The sequence below is a fragment of the Melitaea cinxia genome, chromosome 15 (assembly GCF_905220565.1).
Source record: "Melitaea cinxia chromosome 15, ilMelCinx1.1, whole genome shotgun sequence".
In the NCBI taxonomy this organism is placed as follows: Eukaryota; Metazoa; Arthropoda; class Insecta; order Lepidoptera; family Nymphalidae; genus Melitaea; species Melitaea cinxia.
Genome location: NC_059408.1, coordinates 15,690,359 through 15,710,828, shown reverse-complemented (window position 1 = coordinate 15,710,828; position 20,470 = coordinate 15,690,359). Strand labels below are relative to the sequence as shown.

General features: G+C 36.7%; 1 protein-coding gene across 1 annotated transcript in view; it reads left to right on the top strand.

The window, feature by feature from the left end:
• LOC123660226 (SET domain-containing protein SmydA-8-like) overlaps nucleotides 1-20,470 on the top strand; it is a 49,748-nt gene that overhangs the window by 26,999 nt on the left and 2,279 nt on the right. Inside the window, exons 3-10 of the mRNA XM_045595325.1 lie at nucleotides 11,579-11,724; nucleotides 12,015-12,152; nucleotides 12,988-13,149; nucleotides 15,458-15,647; nucleotides 16,023-16,223; nucleotides 16,864-17,087; nucleotides 18,451-18,710; nucleotides 19,613-19,716. Coding sequence (XP_045451281.1) covers nucleotides 11,579-11,724; nucleotides 12,015-12,152; nucleotides 12,988-13,149; nucleotides 15,458-15,647; nucleotides 16,023-16,223; nucleotides 16,864-17,087; nucleotides 18,451-18,710; nucleotides 19,613-19,716 — 1,425 coding nt within the window. The remainder of the gene's footprint in view (nucleotides 1-11,578; nucleotides 11,725-12,014; nucleotides 12,153-12,987; nucleotides 13,150-15,457; nucleotides 15,648-16,022; nucleotides 16,224-16,863; nucleotides 17,088-18,450; nucleotides 18,711-19,612; nucleotides 19,717-20,470) is intronic.

Genomic DNA, 20,470 nt, shown 5'->3' with positions numbered 1-20,470 from the left:
AGACATTAATAACATAATAACATTATAAACATAGGACTTTTATATAAACTTCCAAGCCCCGTTTTACCCTTTTAAGGGTCGAGTTTCGTAAAATTAGTTCTTAGCAGATGTCTACGCCTTATAAGAAACCTACCTGACAAATTTTAAGTTTATAACTGTTATAGTTTTAGAGATTTCGTGATGAGTGAGTCAACCTACCATCCCCCGTTTTAACCCCAAAAAGGAGTTGATTTCTAAAGATACATTATTTGGATACCTTTTTACTATCTATACATACATTTTAAATTTCAAATCTCTTACTTCAAAAACATAGGACTTTCATACAAAGTTCCAACCCCGTTTTACCCCTTTAAGGGTCGAGTTACGTTAAATCAGTTCTTAGCATATGACTACGCTTTATATGGAACCTACCTGCCAAATGTCAAATTTGTAGCTGTTATAGTTTCGGAGATTTCGTGATGAGTGGGTCAACGTAACATCCCCCGTTTTAACCCCAAAAGGGAGTTGATTTCTAAAAAACATTATTTGGGCACCTTGTTACCATCTTTAGAGCATACATTTTAAATTTCAAGTCTCTTACTTAAAAAACATGGGACTTTCATACAAACTTCCAACCCCCGTTTTACCCCCTTAGGGGTCGAGTTTCGTCAAATCCATTCTTAGCAATAGATTACGCCCTATAAGGAGACTACCTGCTAAATTTCAAGTTTGTAAGCATTATAGGTAGTTTCGGAGATTTCGTGATTAGTGAGTCAACGTAACATCCCCCGTTTTAACCCCAAAAGGGAGTTGATTTCTAAAGATACATTATTTGAACTTACCATCTATAGAGCATACATTTTAAATTTCAAGTCTCTTACGTCAAAAACATGGGACTCTCATACAAACTTCCAACCCCCATTTTACCCCCTTAGGGGTTTAATTTCGTAAAATCCGTTCTTAGCGGATGTCTACTTCCTATAAGGAGCCTACCTGCCAAATTTCAAGTTTGTAGGTGTTATAGTTTCGGAGATTTCGTGATGAATGACCTTTCGCGTTTATATATATTATAGATAAGTGTGCGAGGTTAAATTATCCTCTGTCCGCGCAATTTTCTTAAAAAGAGGTACAAAGTGTTTGCTTCACGTATTAATATATAGATATATAGTTTTAGCGCTGTAAATGGGTTTAATATTTTCAATAGTCTAGTCAAACGCTGGATGTGTTATAACAACAAGCGCTTAATATAATAATTATAATGGAGACAAAGTAACTATTTGTCGCGCTGACAGACGATCGACGCGATGTCATGTCGTACACGTAGTCAAGCGGGATACGCGCCAATATTCCGACTAGACTCACGTATAACGATACATGCCAATCCATTATAAATTATCTATTTACTCGAAATTAAATTATACTCAAAGAAAAATGTGTAATGTCTGAAAAGAAATCTGTCCATTATGGTGATTTTTTTTTACGTTGTATCCCTTTGCTTTGAGAAAGGACATTTCACATACTTACCAAAATGTGAACGTTTCGTTTTACCGACTTCGAAAAGATTAAGAACAACTGACTTGTCAAAATAATTGATTCTATTTTTAACAGACTTCAAAAAAGGAGGAGGTTTCTCAATTTGACCTATTACGTTATATATTATAGTACGTTACTACTATTACGTTATATTATAGTACGTTTGTTTGCCGACCTAGTATATATATATATATATATATATATATACTACTATACTAGGTTGGCAAACAAACGTACGGCTCACCTGATGGTAAGCGATTACCGTAGCTTATAGACACCTGCAACACCAGAAGCATCGCAAGCGCGTTGCCGACCCAATCCCCAATCCCCCCAGGAGCTCTGGTAACCTTACTCACCAACAGAAACACAATACTGCTTGAAAACAGTATTATTTTGCTGTGATCTATATATATATATACTCTCTTTCTCGTTAGGCTTTGTCGCACCATTGACGCTGCTGCCCGTCTTCGGTCAGTGTATTTGAAAGCCAGCAGTTGGATGGTTATCCCGCCATCGTACGGCTTTTTAAGTTCCAAGGTAGTAGTGGAACTGTGTTATCCCTTAGTCGCCTCTTACGACACCCACGGGAAGAGAGGGGGAGGCTATATTCTTTACTGCCGTAGCCACAAAGCGTGTCATGTATTATTACATAGTGTGTTTTTAATAAAAAGATCATTAGAGAATTAATCTTGAAAAGTAAGCCAACTTGCATAAATTAATCTTCATATATTAAAATAGTGATGTAGTAAAAGGAATTGACCCTCAGCTGCTACAATCAGTCTATATTTCCATGAAATCCTATTAAAGTCTATATTATTATACATTATACTAGCTGACCGCAAGCGTTGTTTTGCTATATATGTTAACCCCCTTAAATCCCCCCCCCCCTCCGCCCCTTATAGCTTCGGGGTATGAAAAATAGATGTTGTTCGATTCTCAGACCTACCCAATATGCGCACAAAATTTCATGAGAATCGGTCAAGCCGTTTCGGAGGAGTTTAACTACAAAAACCGCGACACGAGAATTTTATATATTAGATATTATAAGTTTATATATTAGTGGGATATTCTATCTGGATACTCATCATTTTTAACGGCTTCAGAAAAAGGACTAGGTTCTCAATTCGACTCAGAGCTTTTTAAGAGCTTGGACCGATTTCGATGAGTCTTTTTTAATCGAAAGATGGTGCATCTCATGTGGTCCCATTTAAATTTGATCTAGATTTGATGACTACTGTTTTAAGTAGTCTTTGATAACCCGCATTTTCTTGTACGTTGTATTACTTGTCGATATAATTGAATCGATTTTTTTGCTTGCGGGCAAACACAATTATAGTATGGCGTAAATAACTATATACACTTGAAAATACACAGTTATTTTGAATTTACTGACAGACACTTCAATTTTATTTATATGTATTGATGTACAGATAATTTTTTTTTAAATATAATTATGTTGGTAAACAAGCCTACGTTTCACCTGATGGCAAGCGATTACTGTAGCTTATATACGGCTGCAACACCAGAAGCATCGCAAGCGCATTGCTGACCCAGTCCCCAATCCCAAGGAACTCTGGTCACCTTACTTACTAACAGGAACACAATACTGCTTGAAAACAGTACTATTTAGCTAAATTATATAATATAAAGGTATAAATTATATGAATATATTAATAATACGTACATATATATAAATTACTTAGACTTAGGGAGGGAATAAACACCAAAGTCGAAAGAAAGAGTTGAAAGTAGGATTACCGAAAATTATGCCAATCGGCTTGTTGCCAAAGTTGGTATCGATTAACGTTGCTGTCATAACGTTCAATGATGAAAAAATACATAAAACATATTATCTCGAAGTTTATTTTGAGATTGTTAACTGATATCTACAGCTTCTGTGATATCCACAAACACGTCTGTCAGCACGTGAGGAGGGCGATGACAGCCCAGCGGAAAATTTGTTTAAACGTGACCTAATAATAGTAGGGGATTTTCGAAGCGATATTGTTTTACTTAAATATTAAACGTATGTATCGCACATATGTGTAACACTGTTCGTCAAAACACACACTCACACTTCAGCCTATCGCAGTCCACTGCTGGACATAGGCCTCCCTAAGTTCGCGCCACACATCCCGGTCCTCCGCAATCCTCATCCAGCCTACACCGGCAATCTTACGTAGATCGTCAGTCTAACGGGCCGGAGGACGTCACACACTGCGTTTGCCAAGACGCGGTCTCCACTCTAGGACCCGTCTACTCCAACGGCCATCGGTCCTGCGACACAGATGACCAGCCCACTGCCACTTCAACTTGCTAATTCTGTGGGCTATGCCGGTTACTTTCGTTCTCTCGCGTCGCGTCTCGTCAAAACAGCTGAATCAATTTTCCTAGATTTGGATAGTATACGTTGTTACAATTTGATTGTAGAATTTTTTCCAGGCAAGACGACATCAGTCTTTTCCAGTTTTATTGCTAACACACGATGAGCACTTTTTCTGATTTAATAAATACAGCTTAAGACATACAAGTTTGAATTTGGAGTGAAATTTAGTTAATTTAATTACGCATTTTATGTGTCAGGAATTGCGGCCAAGCTTTAACCCTGCGACGGTCTGAGCAGTTCACGTGTCCTATTCACTTGATGTTCCCAGCTGTAGCTTTTATATATTTTTATCAGATTTTGTTTTTTGTTACATTTGGGAGGAAGCTGTTAGACTACAGATGATAAACTAGTAATGACAAATTACACCTGAACTTAAAAGAAACAATACAAGCTTTCAGTATTAGCATTACAGTATTATTTTTGTAGATAGAAAATAGATTACATTTTTGTCCAAAGTCGTTTATTATTATTATTTGTTTTACTAAGAAAGCTATATATAAATTCTGTTATAGGTATATGGCCATGGCGCCTCACTTCGCACTTCCTGGCATAATCCATTAAAAATGACAGTGAATATGTATGTTCATATGGTTCAGTACTACATCTGGCTCTCTGCTCTCTACCACTACATCATTTAAAACATCAAGCAACTTATACTTAACGCAATTGTCTCTCAATAAGGCATATTGTAAATCACTTATCACTAACCGACTTCCAAGAAAGGACTTAATTCTCAATTCGACTGTATTTTTTGAACGTGTTACCTCAGAACCTTTTACCGACCCGAGACCGATTTTGATGATTATTTTTTTTAATCGAAAGGTGGTGCTTGTTATGTGGTTTCATTTAAATTTAATCGAGATTTGAACCGTATTTTTCGAGTTACATCCAATAGTGCGTAGTTACTTGAGAATTTTTTCGTCTACCTAACTTGTATTACTTGTCGGTTTTTTCCGTTTTTTTACTATTAATATCTGATATTTATATTTGTCAAGTATTTAACGTTCAAATATTCTCTATACACTATTAAATAATACTAAAAAGGGCTAGAAGAATTCAACTCGACCTGATTCTTGTAGCCTATGAATTCCTGCAACACATTCCCCATTCAAAGACTTCAATAGTCAAAAATCTACTTAAATTCACCAAAATACACTGATGTATCTTAAGGTCCTCGCGTGTCTATATCTATGAAATTGTTTCAAATTAAAAAGCAAGGTAGGCTTTCCGCAAATTTTGGTTTTAATTGCAAGAAGGTACTTAGAAGTAGTGTGATGGTTATAGAGGTCGTTGGTCGTGGATTTACAGGTCGTTGCTTATAAAGAACAGTATTGACAATATCAATACTTTACTATAAACGTCTAAAAGATGAAGGTAATTATTTACTTTAGTTAAATAAAAAAGGAAAAATATAGATTTACTCCTTTCAGTTATGTAAATAAATGTATTAAAACCATTTTATCGGTTAACATACAGTTGGTAAAAATATACAGACATTTATCTTCATCTTTATGTTAGTATGTCTTAAGAAAATTAAACCCTACACTATTAACGTGGGTCTTATAGACACCGCGGTGTTGAAAACTATAGTAGGTATCGGTTCCTATGATTTTTGTTAGCATAGTATTGGCAAATATCAAGCCTTATCTAGCGCTAAAAACACTATAATTTACCTTCATATACAGTAATTATCTTAATACAATAATTTTATTTCTATACTAACTGTGCCCCGCGGTTTCTGATGCGTTACTTCGAAAGAAAAAAGTACTAGAATGTAATCGGCTTTCTCGGTAATTAGACTATCTAATACAAAAATAATTTTTTACCTGCAAGCAGTAGATTCTGAGATTAACACGTTCAAACAAACAAACTCTTCAGCTTTAGATCATTAGTATAGATTACTACTATATTTTACATTTTACCTACATGAATAAACAAACTTAAATCTAAGTAGCCTAATAAAATGAAGGAAGATTTATTTCTACTTTCGTAAAACATAGACAATTGGTATTAGGTATAAATTTCAGAATAGTTTTTTTCGTACTAGGCTGACTGGACAGACTTCGTTTTGTCAAAAGTTAATAGTAAAAATGTATATATTTTTTAATTTTTTTTAAAGTATTAAAACCTTCCGTGGCCTTAAGGAACATACGAAAAAAAAAAATAGCCAAATCGGTCGAGCTATTCTCGAGGTATCCGCTTTGCAACATTCATTTTTATTTGTATATAAGATATAAGATGAGACTAGATGACCCGGTGAACTTCGAATCACCTACATATATTTGTGAAAAGTATAGACAAAACACTAAACGCAATTATAAATATTTGACAACTAAGTGACACTTTTTTTTTTTTTGACAAAAGACATTCTATGTTTCACAATTAGGAACATTTTGTATCGGAAAAATACATTGTCGTTTTTAATATTTTCCGTTACCTATTATTTATGTTACTCAACGCTTAAACCTATCCTGAATTCCATAAATATTTTAAGATCTAAATTGACAAAATCGGTCCAGCCATTCGCGAGTTTTAGCGAGACAAACGAACAAAAATTAATTTTTATATACATATATAGATATTATATAGATTTATTGATAACACTATTATATTTTAACCTTTACTTGTGTATTTTACTTTAACCTTTACTTTAACCCTTGTGTATTTTATTCTTGGTGCAAAATATACCCCGAACTTAGAACGTTCATGTTAAAGAAATGTGTAATAAATACATTCAAAAATTTATTACACCTCCAGTTATTTACCATAAACTCTCCCAAACGTACCGTAATGTACTTTACTGCTGATTTAACCGCTCTTTCACGTAATCATCTGATGTCGAAATTGTTCTTACAATACAACTGAGCGGATAGACATGTTGTTTTTAACGTTTCATTGAGATAAGGAGATGATGGAAATCTTGCAGCTGCGGACCGCAGACTTTAGTCAAACATTATACAGGTTTGTAATCGATATAACTATATGTATAATTTTTTCAGAAAAAAATTACCGTGATTTGATTTTAAAGCTTTCCCTGCAACGTAAAAGTCGAAAGAGTTGGAGATCCGTTATCTCCCGTTCCAACAACATTCTATCTCGCACCAATAACCACAATGAATGAACCGATAGAAGGCTCCCAATTTTCATGGCTCTGTCACACCGACTCCTCGACAGATGATGCCATAAAGGCTGTTAAGATTAACAGCTACAATCATATTGTTTTCTAATGTTTACGCGAATTTTACTCCTTTAATGAAACAACTTTTTTCGGATTTTATCGCGGTTTATTATTAACTTTTGATTTCCGACGTTTCGGATACTTTACAGCAACCATGGTCACGGGAGGACTGAGGTGTCAGACGTCCCAACGTTACAAAGTTATTCGAAACTACCCGACATACATCAATATCTTATATAGTCCTATCTACGCAGAATGTGTACATTCTACACATCATCATCTACATCATTTTGAAAAAAATTACAATCATTTTGAAAAAAATTACCCTCTGTTGGTTTGTAGGCAATTTCTGTTCCAATGATAACTGTATATGATAATATAACAGGACACTGGACTGGAGGTGCACAAATACCCACGTCAGGAATAAATGTTTATATTAAATAAATATATTTTCTGAGATAAAAGCCACTTAGACACTATTAACGTTAATCGATGAATGACACACGAATTCACTCCATTTTCGTCGCGAACTTGTGGAAGCCTATGTCCAGTAGTTGACTGCGATAAGCTGATGTGTGTGTGTGTGTCTGTGCTTACGGCAACTTTCCTATCAGTACAAATAAGCCGAATTTTATTCAACTAGTGCTTATAAATAGAATACTATCGGCGGTCGCTAGCCGACTAAATTACACTCTGATGGTTAATCGGTAGTCTGAGGCAGTTCCCAGTTATCCGATTCAACACGTCCTACTTAGAAACTAGTGCAAAGACTTAGAAGTTGTTTATTACAAATTACAGCAGTGATTAACGATACTCTAAGCTTGTATGCTAAAAAACGTTTCTTGCTAATGTGATTTTATTAAAATGGTACATATTTGGTGGCTTATATTTGAACTAAGATGACAAAAAGAGGCAGTAAATGTTTCAAATCGCTTGTATCCTATATTTTTTTCCATTACTTTGTTTAAATCTTAAAAGAAGGTAAACTAAAAAAGTGTCAAATCTAAATGATTTGTATTCTGAATTGAATTTAGCTGAATCAATCTATATACATATATCCTATTACTGGATAAAGGCATTCCATGTATAAAATATAAGGTTAGGACTTAATATAAAGTTAGATCGCTGTGTGGTTACGGCAGTAAAGAATATAGCCACCCCCTCTCTTCCCGTGGGTGTCGTAAGAGGCGACTAAGGGATAACACAGTTTCACTACCACCTTGTAACTTAAAAAGCCGACAGATGACGGGATAACTATCTAAGCGCTGGTTTTGAAACACACAGGCCGAAGACGGCGTCTTCGGTGCGACAAAGCTAGCCCTGCGGTCACCAACCCGCCCAGCGTGCTGACTATGGGCAAAACACATGAGTTCACGCCATTTTTGGCTCGAACTTATGGAGGCCATGTCCAACAGTGGACTGCGATAGGCTGGTGTTATGTGATGTGATAGCAGGCTGTGTAAGTTCGTGTTGGCGAATACATTGAAAAAAAAAATTACTTCTAGAAAAATCGACAAAATATTTCTAAATGATTCCCGACGAAGTATACGACGTAAATAATACGATTAATATGTATAAATAATAAATATAGTTACGTGAGTTTACAACCGTATTGAGTTTCGACACGCGTCAGTTTGATTGACATATTATAAGTCACTAGCTGTGCCGGGACTTCGTCCGCGTAGAATTTAACAAAAAAGTTATTGTTCAGTTCGCACAGTTATAAAATAAATAAATTTTTAAAATAAAAGTAGTCTAAATTACTCCTTATTACAGCCATCTGCCAGTAAAAGTCCTGTCAAAATCAGTCCCGCCGTTTCAGAGATAAGCCAGAGCAAACAGACAGACAGACAAAAATTTTAAAAATGTAATTTTTATATATGTATCGTGTATACCTACATACATATGCATTTAGTAAAAAGCCCTTATTTTAATATTACAAACAGATATTCTGATTTTATTTATATAGATAAAAGAAAGAATATAATGACGTATACCTACGTTTGAATGGCGATACAGCAATTGAATAGTTTCGAACTTTGAATTTTGATCTTTGATGATTTGACGATAAACAAATTAAAATTTAAAATTTGTCACTTTATCTGGATCTCCACAGGCAAACATTTTGAAGTAAACTACTTCGCAATTGTTGTTCCAAAGATTATTTTACAAATGTAACAGAATCATATTAAAAAAATCAAAAATAGCCCGCGTATTTACAAGCAGAACTACTACGGTGTGTGTTATAATAAATAATTAATGAAATTAACATTTTGAACTGATTCCAAAAAGCGACGTGAACAATGCCTCCGCTGCGTCTTAAACGTAATTTAAATCATTGCCAAGAAAAATATTAAAGCTATCAATAGACGTACAACGCAGCTGCGGAAATCGCATCGGCTTATATTTCATTACAATTTTAAAGTTAATTTCTTATACCGATTTGAAGGAAGAGATGCTAATTCCTTAAAACAACCATACGAACTCTTAAAATATTCTAAACTTATGGAATAACAGAGAAACTTTTATTTATTTATTTGTTATTAATTTTCGTTAACATATTCTGAGAAGATTGAAGGCATTAGAATAATTTTATTTCTATAAAATATAGTATAAACGAGAAACATAAGACTTTAAAATTAGTAGACTAAAACTCAACGGCAGCAATACAAATGATTTGATTAAAAATTTAAATTTCAATGAAAACAACCAACAGTGTTAAACTTTTAGCATGTAACATCCAACTGTTACTATCATCATCATCATCATAATTACAGCCTATACAGTCCACTGCTGGACATAGGCCTCCACAAGTTTACGCCAAAAATAACGTGAACTCATGTGTTTTGCCCATAGTCACCGCGCTGGGCAGGCGGTTTGGTGACCGCAGTACTGGCTTTGTCGCACCGAAGACGCTGCTGCCCGTCTTCGGCCTGTGTATTTCAAAGCCAGCAATTGGATGGTTATCCCGCCATCGGTCGGCTTCTTAAGTTCCAAGGTGGTTGTGGAACCTTGTTATCCCTTAGTCGCCTCTTACGACACCCACGGGAAGAGAGGGGGTGGCTAAATTCTTTAGTGCCATAGCCACACAGCACTACACTGTTACTATACTGTAGCTTAATCCACCACACTGTTCCACTGCGGGTTGGCAGGGTTAAGATAACAACCGGGACCTATGGCTTAACGTGTTCTCCGAGGCACGGTGGGGAGACCCACAAAGACAGACATCCAAACCGGAAAGAAATGTATGTACAAATATCAATTCCTAGCGGAAATTGAACCCGCAAACCGTCGGAGTTTTAGAAGACTACTCGCACCACGCCAGAGTGGTTATTACTACAGCAGTCAATTCAATTTAAAATATTTGGCAGTTGATTCAGGAAACGATATATAATATAGTTTCGAAGTTGACCTGAACATCGAGTTACTTACGATCTGTTGAGTTATATTAGTATTTCTCAAGTGCCAATAAAACCTTTACGTGCCAAACTAAAGCGATGTCCAGAATGAGATATAATATCAATTGGAAAATATTAAATGTTTTCACCGTTTGTTATTCTATTGACCTTCTATATGAATATAATATGAACATTTATTTTATCAATTACATTAAGAAAAGCTTTTTGGAAAATCAAGGATTTCTACAAATATCTAAAAACAAAGTTAAACAAGCGCTTAAGTTATATTAAATTACTTACCAGGTTACACACTAGTACTAGAAATTAGCAGTTTATTATGTATTTAGCTGACCTCGCAAACGTTGTTTTGCCATATTATATGCTATTAACCTCCCTTAATCCCCCCCTCTTATAACTTAGCTGTTTGAAAAATAGATGTTGCCCGATTCTCAGACCTACCTGATATGCACACAAAATTTCATAAAAATCAATCCAACCGTTTCAGAGGACGATGATATCTAACACTGTGACATGAGAATTTTATATATAAGATTTTTCACTGAATTTTTTGTTCAATCTCAATAAAATATAGCCTATATCTCTCCTGAATAGTGTAGCTTTCTCTTAGTGAAAGAATTTTCGTGATCCGATCAGTATTTGCGAAGATTGCCCCCTACAAACAAACAAAGCTAGAAACTTTACCTCTTTATAATGTTAGTATGTATTTAAATACATAAACGTCTTAAAATATTTTTTCACAATTATAAATTAAGCCTAAGTTTCCATTTCACGGTCGTATAAATCATTGGCAGGGTTACGAAATTGATTTTTACATGGAGCCATTGGCACGGGAGTTTCGAGTGGCACGCAGAAATACACCTAGACATCTACCGACCATACATTCATAACACTCATACGTCACAGCCCACGGTCTACAGACGTTGAAACCATTCATAAAAATACACCTAAATTATCCTATATTTGAAAATAAAAGAAACGCGAACCTCTCATGCTACGATGCCTCATTTGCGTAAGAAGCGACGCTGAATACTGAACACTATTTATGTAAGCAGTTTTGTTGATAAATAATTTTTCGTGTTACAGCAGAAACGTCGGACGCGCAACAAGGAGAATATAATTGAAGATGTTGCGAATACAAAAGAAGACGCAAAAGACACACAGGCAGAAGAGTCAGAAAAACCTAAGCAGGAACTGTGTTATGAGATCAAACATTCAAAAGAAATGGGAAGGTAAATGTTTATAACCTTTTTTAAAGTATGGGGTTTTTATCATCCAAAACTGTTTATTTTATACTTAAGGTATCTCAACTTGAACCTCCCCATAAAAACTTATTATTATGACACCGTATTATATATATTCTTATTACATTCTTAAAACATTACAAAAAACTTAATAGGTAAATTGCATTTATAGATAGATGTAAATAATCTAAATAAAATCTAAATTCTTTACGTTTACAATAATTTTCATTTGATATTAAGACTGATTATGAACACTAACGAAATTATCAACATTCTAGATACATAACGGCATCTCGAGACATCAAAGCCGGCGAGGTGATTATCGAAGCGCCCGCGCTCGTCGTGGGGCCTTGCTCCGGTTGCGCGCTGATTTGCCTCGGTTGCTACCGGGAGGTGGATGAAACTAATATTACGAAGTAAGCATACTATAAATTGTATCCTACACTTGTCATTGTAATAATATTAGTAAGACAAACCAAGTAACCAAAATAATATATGATTAGGTACGTTACGTTTCAGCCTGTAATATCCCACTACTGGGCATAGGCCTCTTTCCCCATGTAGGAGAAGTATCAGAGCTTAATCCACCACGCTGCTCCAATACGGGTTGGCGGATATATTCCTACTATGAGTAACGATCGCTATCAGGTACATGATAACATGAACAACCGGGACCGACGGCTTAACGTGCTCTCCGAGGCACGGTGGGGAGACCCACAAGGACTGCACAAACACCCAGACCACGGCAAACACCTGTATGGCCAATACAAATGTTTGTCATGTGCGGGGATCGAACCCGCAACCGCCAGCGCAACAGGTACAATCCATGGCTGTAACCGCTGCGCCAACGCGGCGTCATTTACGTATTGCTGGCCTTTTTTCTATATACGAAAATGGTGAAGGTTAATACGCTGCTTTAATAAAGGTTGATTAATAGTTTCCATGCCAAGCATTATAATAGTTATATTGTTAATAACAAACAGAACTGACAGCCCTACCTGATCTTTGTGTCATGGTATAATCACCTAAAAACTGGAGCACGAAGATATATTTGTATAAATAAAATTTTTCACATTTGAAACAACTTTTATAAAATTGTATCGTAAATATTTCAAAGTTTTTGGTTTGTTATCTCAGAAATTACAGACATATATGTACGTAAAAAACATTTGATGCCTAGAATGTAAAAATATAATAAGGTTATCTTTAAAAGGATTAGCAATAAGTTAGAAAAAATATTCTTTTCTAAAGATGTACAGGTTGCAAATGGCCGCTGTGCAGCAGATCGTGTCCAGGACTCGGGAAGTACACTGGCCATTCGACATATGAGTGTGTGACGTTGAAGACGATCACACCTAACTACAATGATATTGAAGACTTAAAAGATTCTTATCAAGCAATAGCACCTTTGAGGTAAGCTTTTGGCCAACTAGCTGACTGGTCAGTTGCAAACAAGCCTATTATTCAGTCAATTGGTAGCTAGTTACTACTACAAATGATACTTTGAGGTAAGCTTTAGGCCAACTAGCTGACTGGTCAGTTGCAAACAAGCCTATTATTCAGTCAATTGGTAGCTAGTTACTACTACAAATGATACTTTGAGGTAAGCTTTAGGCCAACTAGCTGACTGGTCAGTTGCAAACAAGTCTATTATTCAGTCAATTGGTAGCTAGTTACTACTACAAATGATACTTTGAGGTAAGCTTTTGGCCAACTAGCTGACTGGTCAGTTGCAAACAAGCCTATTATTCAGTTAATTGGTAGCTAGTTACTACTACAAATGATACTTTGAGGTAAGCTTTAGGCCAACTAGCTGACTGGTCAGTTGCAAACAAGCCTATTATTCAGTCAATTGGTAGCTAGTTACTACTACAAATGATACTTTGAGGTAAGCTTTTGGCCAACTAGCTGACTGGTCAGTTGCAAACAAGCCTATTATTCAGTCAATTGGTAGCTAGTTACTACTACAAATGATACTTTGAGGTAAGCTTTTGGCCAACTAGCTGACTGGTCAGATGCAAACAAGCCTATTAATCTGTCAACTGGTAGCTAGTTACTACTACAATGTTACTTAAATTAAAAATAAATCTAAACATCTATACAAATAAATAAAATTGGAGTGTCTGTTTGTAATATTAAAATAACCACTTTTTACTAAATGCATATATGGATGTAGACACGATACATATACCAAATTAACAGTTTTTAATTTTTTTGTCTGTCTGTTTGTCTGTCTGACGTCTATTAGTTCCGGCCAATCTTTGAAACGGCCGGGCCGATTTTGACGAGACTTTTACTGGCAGATAGCTGATGTAATAATGAGTGATTTATGTTACTTTTATTTTAGAAATTTATTTATTTTATAACTTTGTGAACAATAACTTTTTTGTTCAATTCCACGCGGACGTAGTCGCGGGCACAGCTAGTATATAATAATAATAAATATATTACACTAAAAATTGATTGTGTGACAGACTCCGAAAGCGCTCTCATATACAAAAAAAACCATCATCGTATAAGTCTTCGTATGAAATTAATATTCAAAATATTACTACCATAAATATAAACATAAGCTAATGAAGCATTTATGAAGTCTAGTTTATCTTTTGTTTATCAAAAGCTTACACTAATAAATCTCAGATATTTGTAAATAATAAATGTTACGCATAGAATTAAAAATACTTGTTAATGTTATAATTTAAGAAATACTGGACAAGCTAAGACAGGTTTCTTCGATGGCATAAAAATATTTACTTAACTAGTACCAGATTGAATTAAAATATTTGAAATATTATCTATACTAAGTTTTTCAACCGTTTTCAATGTTTAACATCATTGAAATATTAATTAATTGGCTTTGAACTGCAGCTTCGCTCGCATTGAATTTTTTTAAAAAAGTATACTATGTTACTTCATATAGGTACCTCCAAGAATATGTGTACAGTTTCATGATGATCGGTGAAGTAGTTTTCGCGTGAAAGCGTAGAAAACAAACCTACATTTACATTTATAATATTACTATTAATATTAGTTTAAATATGCAAGTCTATAGTTGATGTATACTGGTACTTTAGAGTGAATAAGTTAGAATTCATACGTGCTAAGTTTTACTTTGATTATTGACATGTTACCTGAAATATTATAAAAATATTAAAAGAAATATTTAATAAACGTACGTACCTACGTATAGGGTTTTTTAAATAAAGTAGGTCAGCAAACAAGCTTACTCAGCTAATGATAAGCGATTACCGTAGCGTAAAGACGTCTACATCGCCAGAAGCATTGCAAGTGCGCTGCTGACCCTATCCCTAATTGCTCCCAAGAGCTCTGGTCACCTTACTCATCAATAGGAACACAACATACTGTTTAAAAACAGTATTATTTAGCTGTGGTCTTCTGTCAGGTTGAGGTATTACCCCAGTCGGACTACTCCATGTTTTGAGCAGGAAATTTCCTGCTGCCCTACCTCAGTTTATAGTTTATAGAGTTTGTAGTTATGTCTCATCCGCGTCAGATTTCAATAACTTCTTAAGAATCTCTAGTCCTTAAAAAGTCAACTTGTGCTTTTACAATTGTGTCTTAAAGCTAGATCACTAACCACGTGATAGATTTGTAATATATGAAGAACAAGAATTATGAATTATGTGAAAGTTAAAGTAGTCAGGCTATTAAGGTTTATCGTAATGAAGCATAATATTTGTTCTGATAAATTCATTTTCAGGTGTTTACTTTTAAAAAGAGAAGATCCCGACAAGTGGGCGGCAATATCTTCCATGGAAGCTCATAATGACATTCGTCGCGCTCGTGGCGACATCTGGCCAATGAACGACAGAAACGTCGTGCAGAGGCTTAAGAAGTGGGGCTTGGAGTACGATGATGAGGAGATACATACTGTCTGTGGTATACTAGAGGTGAGCGATCATATGACGAAGAAAAATTATAGAGTTCGCGCTTTCAGTAACGCACAACGGAATATGAACGTACCTTGTCATGACCACGTTAAGACATAAGTCTTTTCTTTTATCAAGAAAAAGATCTAGGGAAGAAACGAAGAAAAATGAGTTAGTTTAATCAATAACATAGGTTTATTTCAATAAATAAATTTGTTGTCTATATTGATTGAAAGCCGCATAGGAAGTATAGTATTAGAAGCTTTTTGATGGATGGACTCTTTTAAAGTTTCAGATGTCCTTTAACATCAAGTGGTATTATTTGCTCAATCGCTTCCTTTTTATTACATCCACATTACTATTCACATACTCTTCATATTTTCATAAATTTTCCAGGTAAACGCATTCGAAGTGGGCGGAAGTGGAGCTAACGCTCGTGCTCTGTACGATGCAGCGTTCCTGCTCGCGCACGACTGCACGCCCTCCACCACGCACACGGACGCCGAGCACAAGCCCGGCCGCCCGCTCACCATCAGAGCATCCATACCGCACAAGGCGGGGGACATCATATCGCTGTGCTATGCGTATACACTCCAGGTATAATGAAAAGTAATGTCAGTAACGTGCATGGTTCTTACTGATCCAATTCGTCTGATGATAAGTAGCGTTTAATTATTTAGTATATTTGTAAGAAAAGTAATTAATTGGCTTTCAAAAGTAATCTAGTTGTTTTCTCTTATTTACTTCTAATTTATGGAATCTTTAGACAAAATTTTCAGTCTCAACAGAACAGGGTAAAAAGCGTCACATTTATATTATTTTCTGTTAGGGTTGTCGTATTACTGAGGTAGGGCACAGCAGGAAATTTCCTGCTCAAAATATGGACCAGCCCGACTGGGTACCTCGACCTTATAGAAGATCACAGCTAAATAATACTGTTTTTAAGCAGTATTGTGTTCCTGGTGAGTAAGGTGACCAGAGCTTCTGCGGGGGACTGGAGATAGGGTCGCAACGCGCTTGCGATGCTTCTGGTGTTGCAGGCGTCTATAAGCTACGGTAATCTCTTATCATCAGGCGAACCCTACGCTTGTTTGCCAACCTAGTTATATGAAAAAAAATGTGCCTCATCGTAAGAAATTCTCCCAATCTTCTTTTATTGATAAACGCATGACCTTTGTTTGACAATAATGTCACCGAGAACGAGCAACAGTTCCACCTCATCGCTCTCGGTCGCCAGGGCACGCTGCGGCGACGCGAGCACCTGAAGCTGAGCAAGTTCTTCGAGTGCGGCTGCCGGCGCTGCGCCGACCCCACGGAGCTGGGCACGCAGGCGAGCGCGCTCCGCTGCCCGCGCTGCGGCGCGCGCGTGCTGCCCGCCGCGCCGCTGCAGCCCGCCGCGCCCTGGCGCTGCGGCTGCGGGTACGGCGCGGCGCCCGCCGCTGTGCAGGCGCTGCTCCGCAGGTAACTCGCGCGCACGCTGCGCTCGGGGAGTGAGCTGGTGAGTGAATTGGGCGACGTGAGCGGAGCAAGAGAGAGACGTGCGAGCACACATTTTCTTTCTCTTTCTCTCATAACCACTCACGTTTCGTATATCTAAGACACGGTGCAGGCCTATTGTGCAGATCCGGGACAACGTGGCGAATGCTAGCGCGACCCCATCTCGCCCCCCGACAGACGACTGCTTACACGTGGTGGTTTTTTAGTTAGTAGGAGTCTGACATAACCCTCTGGCGCCTCCGCGCTGGTGTCCATGATGGATTTTCCCCACGTTAAAAAAAGGCTTATTGTGCAGATGTTTTACTTCAGTCGTCTGGTCTAAAGCAGACTCGACTTTTTTTTTGTTTCTGTTCAGTTCCCGTATTAAGGCCTTCAACTCATCCTATCAGTCAAAAGAGTAATGCGTTAAATTCAGCTGTAAACCTATCTTGTATTTAATCTACTGCTTTTGTTTGACTAAGGAGTCGTCCGTTAATCACGTGAGGCTTGAGGGAGAGGTGTCGGAAAAAATTACGAAATATAACAAGGGGGGGGGGGTGTCGAGACTGTGACGGGGTATTACGTGTATTTATGTTGTGTTAAGCGCGTGATTTCTAAACCAATAAAACGACCTGCAACCTTAATGCCAGTCTGGAAATTTGTACAACGATGCTTGTCCATTTGAATAAGGTTGATATTTGCTTGTGGCGATTGGTTTTAAGAAAACGACACGTAGTTTGAATGCAAGTTTATTTGCGACTGATTTGACCATCATTCATCATAGTGGACTGTACAAATGCACGTATAGATAGTTTCTCTTTAAACATATCTATAGGTATACAACACAAAATTTTAATCTGTTTGGACAATGCTTAATTTACCAAAATTTAATCAGATTATATCTGTATTTAAAGATGATTTTCTGAAAAATTTCTGATTAAGTTAAATATATTTTTGATTGATATTCAGTCGTAAGCCTCACCAAACACCACGTGATTTTGTACATACGATAAAAGTGTATACAGCGTATGTTGTTTAAATTAACGCCTTTTGCGTGTATACCAACTATACAATCTGATTATACTAATTGCATAGCTACTATGATAAAAATAATATAAAATGTACATAAGAAACTCGTTTCAGCGTTTTCAACTTTGTTTTTTTTAGTCATGATATGACTCTATAGTGATATTATTATTATTGTATGATCATTCGCCTCCCATTCACATGCCTTATTTAACATAAAGAAAAAATGACAAATACAAAGGTATTGTAGGTATATCTTAATTCTTATCTACCATATTTATTAATTAAATTAGGTAACTAAAACAAAATATGAATATTTCAGACTAACAGAGGAATTGGAGCAGATCGACGCCAACGACGTTCTCGGCTTCGAGAACTTTCTCAGCAAGTACCGGAACGTCCTCCACGACAGTCACTACCTGTTTCTGTCTGCGAAGCACTCTCTGAGCCAGCTCTACGGGAAGGTGTCGGACTACATGATACACCAGATGCCGGAGGAACTGCTGCACAGGAAGGTCGAGATATGCAGGGACCTGATGAAGGTGTTCGACGTAATCGAACCGGGATACTCGAGGTTACGAGGTAGAATTTTTTTTCTGAGATATGTTTTGGTGTAGATTGTTGTGTAAGGCTTTTATGTTGTTGAGCTGAATATTTATAAAATTAAAAAAAATAGCCTTTTGGTCCTATTTTCGTCGAGGTTGAAGAATTTTGTAAAGTATGATTTGAGGGTGAACCAAAAGTATGTTGTAAGATATACCACAATTATACAGTCCATTTCATTACAACGCTGAGAGGATGGTTTATTTAAACACTCATATGCCGCGTCTGTTTAAAAATACTTTATTAGCAAGCCTTTCATACAATTATTACCTTATTGAACTTTTAGAATTGATACGCAATGAACTCCTTCGTACTAAACAAATTCTAATATGGAATAATTTGAATCCTACCTAATATTATGAATATTAAAATTTGCAACGATATATTGATATTTGTAAAGCTTTATGTATGTCACTATTTCACACAAAAAGTATTTACTCGAATAGTATAAAACTTTTTTTTTCTATATCACTAGGTCGGCAAACAAGCGCACGGCTCACCTGATGATAAGAGATTACTGTAGCTTATAGACGCCTGCAACACCAGAATTATCGCAAGCGCGTTGCCGACCCAATCCCCAATCCCCCCAGGAGGGGAATCCCAACAGGAACACAATACTGCTTGAAAACAGTATTATTTAGCTGTGATCTTCTGTAAAGTCGAGTACTACCCCAGTCGGGCTGCTCCAGATTTTGAGCAGGAAATTCCTGCTGTGCCCTACCTCAGTTAACTTACTCAGTTACTTACCACAAATATAGCTAAAATATTTCACAAGACACGTTTATCGAAATTGCAAAAGGATGGTTACCCCGTGTAAACCCACGACATGCTTCTAGTACAGAAAATAGTCGTTATTTTAAATAAAAGGTATTGCTTCACAGGTATCACTCTGTATGAACTCCACGCACCGCTCATGGTGCTCACAACGAGAGATTTTGAGAAAAAGGCTATTACTAAAGAAAATTTGCGAAATCGTCTTAAAGAGGTCTGTATTTCATATTGTTATCTATTTGAACTGCGTAGCATGATCACGATCACAATCCAGCCTGTAACATCCCACTGCTGGCCATAGGCCTCTTTCTGCACGTAGAAAAATGATCGGAGCATAATCCACCACGCTGTTCCACTGCGATTTCGCAGATATATTTCCGATTGTGAATTATGATCTAATAGCGATTGGATAGCGATAGAGGTGTCTATTATAGCAACTGGAACCGACTGCTTTACGTGCTCTTCGAGGCACGATATGGAAGATAATCATACCGAAAAGAAATATTTGTACAAATACAAGTACCCGTCCACTATTTACGTAGCTTATAGACGCCTGTAACCACCTGTACCAGAAGAATCGCGAGCGTGTTGCTGACCATAACGCCCCCTTCCCCTAGGAGCTCTGGTCATCTTACTCACCACAGGAACACAACACAGCTTGAAAATAGTATTATTTAGCTGTAAGCTCGAGGTACTCCCCAGTCGGGCTAGTCCAGATTTTGAGCAGAACATTTCCAGCAGGCCTAGCATGCGCGCCACGACAAAATTTTGTCTACCCCTTTTCTCGTATTATCTCTCTATGTCTACAGTAGCTAACATGCGTGCACGCGATACTCTTCTCGTTACGTCAAGAAGAGATAATCATTAAATTTTAGTGATCTGTGATATTTATCTCTACGGAAGCTAACATGACATCGTAATTTTGTCGAATTTTGTCGTTTTAGGAAGAGAAACTTCTCGTCTTCAAT